This window comes from Pygoscelis adeliae, unplaced genomic scaffold (assembly GCF_000699105.1).
Source record: "Pygoscelis adeliae isolate BGI_AS28 unplaced genomic scaffold, ASM69910v1 Scaffold575, whole genome shotgun sequence".
NCBI lineage: Eukaryota > Metazoa > Chordata > Aves > Sphenisciformes > Spheniscidae > Pygoscelis > Pygoscelis adeliae.
This window is the reverse complement of record NW_008824821.1, coordinates 191,725-200,292: the sequence shown is the minus strand read 5'-3', so window position 1 is coordinate 200,292 and position 8,568 is coordinate 191,725. Positions and strand designations below refer to the sequence as shown.

General features: G+C 48.6%; 2 protein-coding genes across 2 annotated transcripts in view; one reads left to right on the top strand and one right to left on the bottom strand.

Annotated features, from left to right (window-relative positions):
• Positions 1-600, bottom strand: part of MOB1A (MOB kinase activator 1A) — an 11,283-nt gene extending 10,683 nt beyond the window's left edge. The window contains exon 1 of the mRNA XM_009324279.1: positions 517-600. Coding sequence (XP_009322554.1) covers positions 517-600 — 84 coding nt within the window. The remainder of the gene's footprint in view (positions 1-516) is intronic.
• Positions 599-8,568, top strand: part of MTHFD2 (methylenetetrahydrofolate dehydrogenase (NADP+ dependent) 2, methenyltetrahydrofolate cyclohydrolase) — a 9,925-nt gene continuing 1,955 nt past the window's right edge. The window contains exons 1-9 of the mRNA XM_009324278.1: positions 599-606; positions 708-720; positions 877-911; positions 987-1,171; positions 2,078-2,200; positions 5,399-5,551; positions 5,639-5,746; positions 6,133-6,225; positions 8,053-8,178. Of these exons, the coding sequence (XP_009322553.1) occupies positions 599-606; positions 708-720; positions 877-911; positions 987-1,171; positions 2,078-2,200; positions 5,399-5,551; positions 5,639-5,746; positions 6,133-6,225; positions 8,053-8,178 (844 nt within the window). The remainder of the gene's footprint in view (positions 607-707; positions 721-876; positions 912-986; positions 1,172-2,077; positions 2,201-5,398; positions 5,552-5,638; positions 5,747-6,132; positions 6,226-8,052; positions 8,179-8,568) is intronic.

The following is an 8,568-nucleotide window of genomic DNA, read 5'->3' as shown; positions in this document are numbered from 1 at the left end:
TAAGTGATAATCTGAAAGGAAAAAAGCCAAGTGTGAGGGAGTGTGGACAGCCTGGTGTGAGCGGGGACTGGCAGCCGTGGCCTCCCAGCTAGCTGTAGGTCAGGCCAGCCTTTCTATATACTGCAGGGTGTCCAGTTGCCTGGAATGCCTTTGGCAGTGACTGGATACTCCCGTTACCGATTTAGACCAGAAATGTATGCGAGGAGCTGTTTTGATGTGGTTCGAAGGGCCAAATGTTCCTTCTACTCCAGCTAGACGTTGGAGTCCGTGAGAGGGGGTGAAACCGTGTACCCCCAAGCCCAGTTTTAACAGCCTGAAGACACGACTGTAGCGGTGGCAGCAATTACCCGAGCGGGGGAGGGCAGGAGATGGGCTCGTGCAAGGTGCGTGCTGTGCTAGATGGGCCGATGGCCTCGCCGAGGAATTTGTGGGGAACTAGGAAATCCGGGAACAGCGCTCGGTACAGAAGCACGGCACGCTGTGCCTCCCGCGCTGCGTCCAACAAGCCGGAATTACCCGATAGACCTCTTTGGTGGTGGAAGCTCCACTTAAGTGAGGTGAGTTCTGCTTCGTGTAAGTCCTTTGTAGCGAAGCCGTCATGCTTTCGCAAGGAACGGGTGACTGGCTTTCTAAAAGTGGAAGCTAATAGTATCTTAGCTTGAAACACGCGCCAGGTGAACAATACACGCGGACTCTTGGCCTTGCAGAGAAGAACAGTGCGTATGCTTTCTCAGGCTGCACAAATAAGTTGGTCCCTCTGGCAGTTTTGTTTGCTGATCCCGGCTTTGGGCAGCAAAGCTGTGAAAGAAGACTGAAATATGCCGCTTCACGTGATCTGGAGTAAAGGTGCAATAGGCTTGTACAGAGCTTGAGTAGAAGAGCCTTCTCTGCCCTGGCATCCACTTTTCCTGGTCTGTGTTGCCCAGAGCTTGGATTTGATGGTGCTAACGATGCTGACTGCTTTGGTAACGCTTTATCTGTTGCAGCAATGATGCGGTTGTGATTTCTGGAAGGAAGCTGGCCCGGCAGATCAGACAGGAAGCCCGTCACGAGGTTGAGCAGTGGGTAGCAGCTGGAAACAAGAGACCTCACCTCAGCGTCGTTCTCGTCGGTGAAAATCCAGCGAGTCACTCCTACGTACTGAACAAAACCAAAGCGGCTGCTGACGTTGGTATGTCTTGCGCTCTGTTCTGAAAAAAGTGGAGCAAGTGACTGTTTTATCTTGCTTTAGTTGGGAGTCCTCTACGCCGGAGGCTGGGGGAAGCTTTTTGGGATGCATCCATCTGGTAGCTTTTCACCTCGGCTGCATGGCAGTCCACGTCTGCCCCAGCCTTTGCTGTGACTCTTTCGCTTGCCTTCACTGTTGTACTGGGAGGTAGTTAATAAACATGGTCCATGTGTGCATTGTGCCACTTGAATCCTTTAGGGCAACATCAAGCTCTGTAGTTTGGATTTGCAGCCTTCCTAGGGCCACGTAAAGCACAGATAGGGCTCTGATTGCTGCCTTTTCTCAATTGCCGGAGATGCAGTCGTCGTTCAGCAGCCTTGCTTCCCTCTGACTCCTTCCAATCTTGCAAGCCGAGGTCCTGCTCGGTGTTTAGCCAAGTGTGCTTCTGGAGAAAATGTGCTGAAAGGGGTTAGGGGCAATAAATGGTTTAATTTTTCCTTGGGTTCCATGCTGCCGAAGCCTTCTCTGGAGCTGAGCCTTTTAGGCTAATGTCCCCTTCTTACTGTGTCAAGAGGGACCACAGGACATGCGGTTGCATCTTCATTGTAGCACGCTTCAGTTAAGCTTCTCCAAGCCCTCCTTGCGCTTGGAGGGTCTTTGCTTTCAAATAGTCTTTCCCAGGTCGTTAGACCGATACTAATGGTCCTTAACTGTAACTCGCAAGACTTGAGAAGGTCTCCAGCCTGGAAGGTGCTCGTTGTTACACCAAGCATACAGTCCTTGGTGTGTGCCTGTTGGATTTGGTAGAGCAATGAAACAGGGCAGCTTAAATCCGCAGGGATTGAGAAAGTTGCTCTCCCACTTGTGTACACGTGGCTCTCTAATGCAGCGCTTTCAACGATTGCGCAGGAATCAGCAGCGAAACCATCCTCAGGCCGGCTTCTATTACTGAAGAGGAGCTACTGGATTTGATCAGCAGACTCAATAACGATGCCAATGTGGATGGCCTGTTAGTACAGCTTCCTCTACCTGGTGAGTAGCTAGATTTCCATCTGTTCCACTTTTACGTAAAGCTTTTAAGGGTTTGTGTGTGCCAGAAGGAGTACCAGCACAGGGGCTATCCTGTGACATGAGAGGTGGCACTCTGCCATGATGCAGCTTAAAGAAGTTGATGCAGCTACTCCATCAAGTTACTCCAGTTACTTCTCCCAAGGAACTGGCAAAAGGACGAGAGGAAATGGCCTCAAGTTACGCCAGGGGAGGTTTAGATTGGACGTGAGGAAAAGATTCTGTGAGATTCTGTGAGATTCTGTGAGATTCTGTGAGATTCTGTGAGATTCTGTGAGATTCTGTGAGATTCTGTGAGATTCTGTGAGATTCTGTGAGATTCTGTGAGATTCTGTGAGATTCTGTGAGATTCTGTGAGATTCTGTGAGATTCTGTGAGATTCTGTGAGATTCTGTGAGATTCTGTGAGATTCTGTGAGATTCTGTGAGATTCTGTGAGATTCTGTGAGATTCTGTGAGATTCTGTGAGATTCTGTGAGATTCTGTGAGATTCTGTGAGATTCTGTGAGATTCTGTGAGATTCTGTGAGATTCTGTGAGATTCTGTGAGATTCTGTGAGATTCTGTGAGATTCTGTGAGATTCTGTGAGATTCTGTGAGATTCTGTGAGATTCTGTGAGATTCTGTGAGATTCTGTGAGATTCTGTGAGATTCTGTGAGATTCTGTGAGATTCTGTGAGATTCTGTGAGATTCTGTGAGATTCTGTGAGATTCTGTGAGATTCTGTGAGATTCTGTGAGATTCTGTGAGATTCTGTGAGATTCTGTGAGATTCTGTGAGATTCTGTGAGATTCTGTGAGATTCTGTGAGATTCTGTGAGATTCTGTGAGATTCTGTGAGATTCTGTGAGATTCTGTGAGATTCTGTGAGATTCTGTGAGATTCTGTGAGATTCTGTGAGATTCTGTGAGATTCTGTGAGATTCTGTGAGATTCTGTGAGATTCTGTGAGATTCTGTGAGATTCTGTGAGATTCTGTGAGATTCTGTGAGATTCTGTGAGATTCTGTGAGATTCTGTGAGATTCTGTGAGATTCTGTGAGATTCTGTGAGATTCTGTGAGATTCTGTGAGATTCTGTGAGATTCTGTGAGATTCTGTGAGATTCTGTGAGATTCTGTGAGATTCTGTGAGATTCTGTGAGATTCTGTGAGATTCTGTGAGATTCTGTGAGATTCTGTGAGATTCTGTGAGATTCTGTGAGATTCTGTGAGATTCTGTGAGATTCTGTGAGATTCTGTGAGATTCTGTGAGATTCTGTGAGATTCTGTGAGATTCTGTGAGATTCTGTGAGATTCTGTGAGATTCTGTGAGATTCTGTGAGATTCTGTGAGATTCTGTGAGATTCTGTGAGATTCTGTGAGATTCTGTGAGATTCTGTGAGATTCTGTGAGATTCTGTGAGATTCTGTGAGATTCTGTGAGATTCTGTGAGATTCTGTGAGATTCTGTGAGATTCTGTGAGATTCTGTGAGATTCTGTGAGATTCTGTGAGATTCTGTGAGATTCTGTGAGATTCTGTGAGATTCTGTGAGATTCTGTGAGATTCTGTGAGATTCTGTGAGATTCTGTGAGATTCTGTGAGATTCTGTGAGATTCTGTGAGATTCTGTGAGATTCTGTGAGATTCTGTGAGATTCTGTGAGATTCTGTGAGATTCTGTGAGATTCTGTGAGATTCTGTGAGATTCTGTGAGATTCTGTGAGATTCTGTGAGATTCTGTGAGATTCTGTGAGATTCTGTGAGATTCTGTGAGATTCTGTGAGATTCTGTGAGATTCTGTGAGATTCTGTGAGATTCTGTGAGATTCTGTGAGATTCTGTGAGATTCTGTGAGATTCTGTGAGATTCTGTGAGATTCTGTGAGATTCTGTGAGATTCTGTGAGATTCTGTGAGATTCTGTGAGATTCTGTGAGATTCTGTGAGATTCTGTGAGATTCTGTGAGATTCTGTGAGATTCTGTGAGATTCTGTGAGATTCTGTGAGATTCTGTGAGATTCTGTGAGATTCTGTGAGATTCTGTGAGATTCTGTGAGATTCTGTGAGATTCTGTGAGATTCTGTGAGATTCTGTGAGATTCTGTGAGATTCTGTGAGATTCTGTGAGATTCTGTGAGATTCTGTGAGATTCTGTGAGATTCTGTGAGATTCTGTGAGATTCTGTGAGATTCTGTGAGATTCTGTGAGATTCTGTGAGATTCTGTGAGATTCTGTGAGATTCTGTGAGATTCTGTGAGATTCTGTGAGATTCTGTGAGATTCTGTGAGATTCTGTGAGATTCTGTGAGATTCTGTGAGATTCTGTGAGATTCTGTGAGATTCTGTGAGATTCTGTGAGATTCTGTGAGATTCTGTGAGATTCTGTGAGATTCTGTGAGATTCTGTGAGATTCTGTGAGATTCTGTGAGATTCTGTGAGATTCTGTGAGATTCTGTGAGATTCTGTGAGATTCTGTGAGATTCTGTGAGATTCTGTGAGATTCTGTGAGATTCTGTGAGATTCTGTGAGATTCTGTGAGATTCTGTGAGATTCTGTGAGATTCTGTGAGATTCTGTGAGATTCTGTGAGATTCTGTGAGATTCTGTGAGATTCTGTGAGATTCTGTGAGATTCTGTGAGATTCTGTGAGATTCTGTGAGATTCTGTGAGATTCTGTGAGATTCTGTGAGATTCTGTGAGATTCTGTGAGATTCTGTGAGATTCTGTGAGATTCTGTGAGATTCTGTGAGATTCTGTGAGATTCTGTGAGATTCTGTGAGATTCTGTGAGATTCTGTGAGATTCTGTGAGATTCTGTGAGATTCTGTGAGATTCTGTGAGATTCTGTGAGATTCTGTGAGATTCTGTAGCTGCCTGTACGAGTTAAGTTGCTGGGGGTCGCGAAAGTCTTTTCTCCTGTAGGGCGTATCAGCTTCCAGAGCCAGAAGCCTGAACTCGGTTGTGACACTGAGGCTGCCTAAAAATACCCTCTCAGCATCAGCGATGCTGTAGTCCCAAAGCCGTTCCAGTCCCCTCCTGCTGGCAGCTGGTGGCCTTGAGCTTGCTGGAAGTCTTGAGTTAGCTTGAAGCTTCCAAACTCTGAAGGGGCTGGTGCAGCAGGTCGGGGCTCTGGCTGACTGCGAAGAGCAGGTTTTTGGCTGATCCCTAGGGTTAAAGCTTTTTGTTCTCTTCCAGAACATATTGATGAGCGCAAGATTTGCAACGCTGTGACTCCAGACAAAGACGTTGATGGCTTTCACGTGATAAACGTGGGGCGCATGTGCCTCGACCAGTACTCCATGCTGCCGGCTACCCCGTGGGGGGTGTGGGAGATCATTAAGAGAACTGGTAAGCTGCTGCTGCTGCAGTATTTGGCTGCTATCTGACATAACTCCAGCTTGTGTTTGTTTTAAGACTCCATCTTGTCCTCTGCAGGCATCCCAACGCTGGGGAAGAACGTGGTGGTGGCTGGCAGGTCGAAGAACGTGGGCATGCCCATCGCCATGTTGCTGCATACGGACGGCAGGCACGAGCGCCCGGGAGGTAGGAGCTTGGTGGCCGCGGAGCCTGCGTGCCAGGCAGCTGTGGAAGGAAGCCCTCAGCCTGTCACACTGGCCTCTTTAGGCTCCTAAACTAGTCCCAGGAGCACCTTAGGGACTCCGGCCCATCACGTGCGCTGTGGTCAAGGCCGAAGAGTTAGCTCTGCACATAATCTGTTGTAACATTTTGGAGCCTTCTTCAGTGAGTCCTTGTCCTCCTCCATGCCAGATCCCTCCCCTCTGACTTTGTAGGCTGTTCCCCGGGGTTTGTCATCGGGCTCTGATGTTCCTGATAAATACACGAGTGGTTTTGAAGGGGAAGATTTAGAGAAGGGGCTGGGTTTGGGTAGTACACATGAACTAAAAAGCTGCGTGTAACCACTCTTGCAGGCGATGCCACGGTCACGATATCCCACCGCTACACTCCCAAGGAGCAGCTGAAGCAACACACAATCCGTGCTGATATTGTGGTAGCGGCAGCAGGTAAGACCCGACTCGAACAGCACAGGCAAGTTGCAGAGAGGGTGCTGTGCTGCAGCTTGCGTGGTGTTTCTGATGGGAATCCTTGCTTGCAGGAGACAATCCTGTCGGTATTGAATGTCCTGGGGCCTCCCTATCTGAAGCAGCTCTGGCAGCGTGGGAGAGTCTGGTTCTCTCATGGCTGTCGGCAGCTGCCCGAGGTGAGGGCTAGGACAGCGAGCGAGGGGCTGTTTGAGCCAGCCAGTTTATCCTGCGATTAAGCCTAGGAGCCACATACTTGATCTTACAAGCAGAGCTGTTTGTAGCTCTGCCTTTGAAATGTAAAATAACATCTGGCAGGAGGGCTTGGTATGCCAGCGAGCACCTGATCAGATCTAGAGAACAGCTATAGACAGGCTCTGTTATACATGCAGACAGTTCTGTATTTATGTGGGGAGGAGAAAAAAAAACCAAGATAGCATCTGCTTACCTAGAGACAGTCAAAATGCCGAGGGACAGCTGCAGCGCCATCTTCAGAGCACAAGGAATCGCTTGGAGGTGTGCTCTTCTCCAGGCCGTACCCTTGGCATGGAGGTAGCGCATCAGCAGAGGAGTCAAGCTGATTCGGGGTGTCTGTTTGGCAGCAGAAGCCAGGTGTGAAGCCTGTGGGGAGGGAGGAGAGAAAACATCGGTTGGAAATGGGGTGTGAAGAGACAAGGTGCTGGAAGGATTAGAAATGGTGTTGAAGGCATCAGTGCACGTAATGATGGCAGAAGTGCTGCTGGCAGATAAGATGTGTAAATCACCAAAGGCGGTCAGCAGACCAGAGGAAGGCTCGCATGAAAGAGTTAAACTAAGCGGAGGGTGGGAATGAGTTCCTCAGCTCAGTCAACTGAGGCAGCACTATCTGGCAGGAACCAGACAAACACACCCCACCCTGAAAGGGCGGCTTAGCTGCTCCCCACCCCTGTCACGCTGCAGGTTTTACAGCCCCTGGGTGAAGCCAGTGCCTCTGCCGAGCTGGGCTGCGGTGGTCTTGGACACTGCTCCAGCTTGCTGACTTGGTGCAGAAATGTTGCTGGAGCTGCACGAACAAACACAGCCACAGACTTCACAGAATCATAGAAACATTAAGGTTGGAAAAGATCTCTAAGATCGAGTCCAACTGTTGACCCAACACCCCCATGCCCACTAAACCATGTCCCTCAGTACCGCATCTACACGTCTTTTAAATACCTCCAGGGATGGGGACTCAACCACTTCCCTGGGCAGCCTGTTCCAATGCTTGACTGCTCTTTCAGTAAAGACATTTTTCCCCATATCCCATCTAAACCTCCCCTGGCGCAACTTGAGGTCGTTTCCTCTCATCCTGTCGCTTCTTCCTTGGGAGAAGAGACCGACCCCCACCTCGCTACAACCTCCCTCCAGGTAGTTGTAGAGAGCGATGAGGTCTCCCCTCAGCCTCCTTTTCTCCAGGCTAAACAACCCCAACTTCAAATGCAAGCTTTAAGGTTTCAACTCGGAGAGGATGCTTTGGTCCCAGCTGCTTTGCTGGAACTCTCGGGGGGGGGGATTCCAGTTCTTTACACTCTGAGGTTATCAGTAAACACTCCAATTCCTGATTGAGCTGAACGTCAAGGAGTAGCGCCGGATTGTGCGACTGTGGGTGGACTTGCATTTCACAGAATGATAGAATCATTTAGGTTGGAAAAGACCCTTAAGACTGAGTCCAACTGTTTTGTGAGGTAGGAAGGCCCAGGTGGGTGAAAACATAACATGGAGATGGGGTGAGGGGGAGCAGGGGGCTGTTCAGCACCACCATGAGTGTGTGGTTCTGTTTTCTTCTTGCAGGCATACCCAATCTGATCACAGCTGACATGATCAAAGAAGGAGCTGCAGTTATTGACGTGGGGATAACGAGAGTGCAGGATCCTGTCACTGCCAAATCGAGGCTGGTTGGAGATGTGGATTTTGAAGGTATGGGAAGGCTCTGTGTCTGGTTCCTTGAGCATTAAACATCAGGGGTGCTGAGAAGGGGAGGAGAAGGTCCTGGTTCATGTGACTGTCCTGGTGCTCATGGCTTGGACGGGTGTACTCTTTGCTGGGTCAAAAAACTGGCTGGATGGCCGGGCCCAAAGAGTTGTGGTGAATGGAGTTCAATCCAGTTGGCGGCCGGTCACGAGCGGTGTTCTCCGGGGCTCAGATTTGGGGCCGGTCTTGTTCACTATCTTTATCAATGATCTGGACGAGGGGATCGAGTGCACCCTCAGTCAGTTTGCAGACGACACCAAGTCGGGCGGGAGTGTTGATCTGCTCGAGGGTAGGAAGGCTCTGCAGAGGGACCTGGACAGGCTGGATCGATGGGCC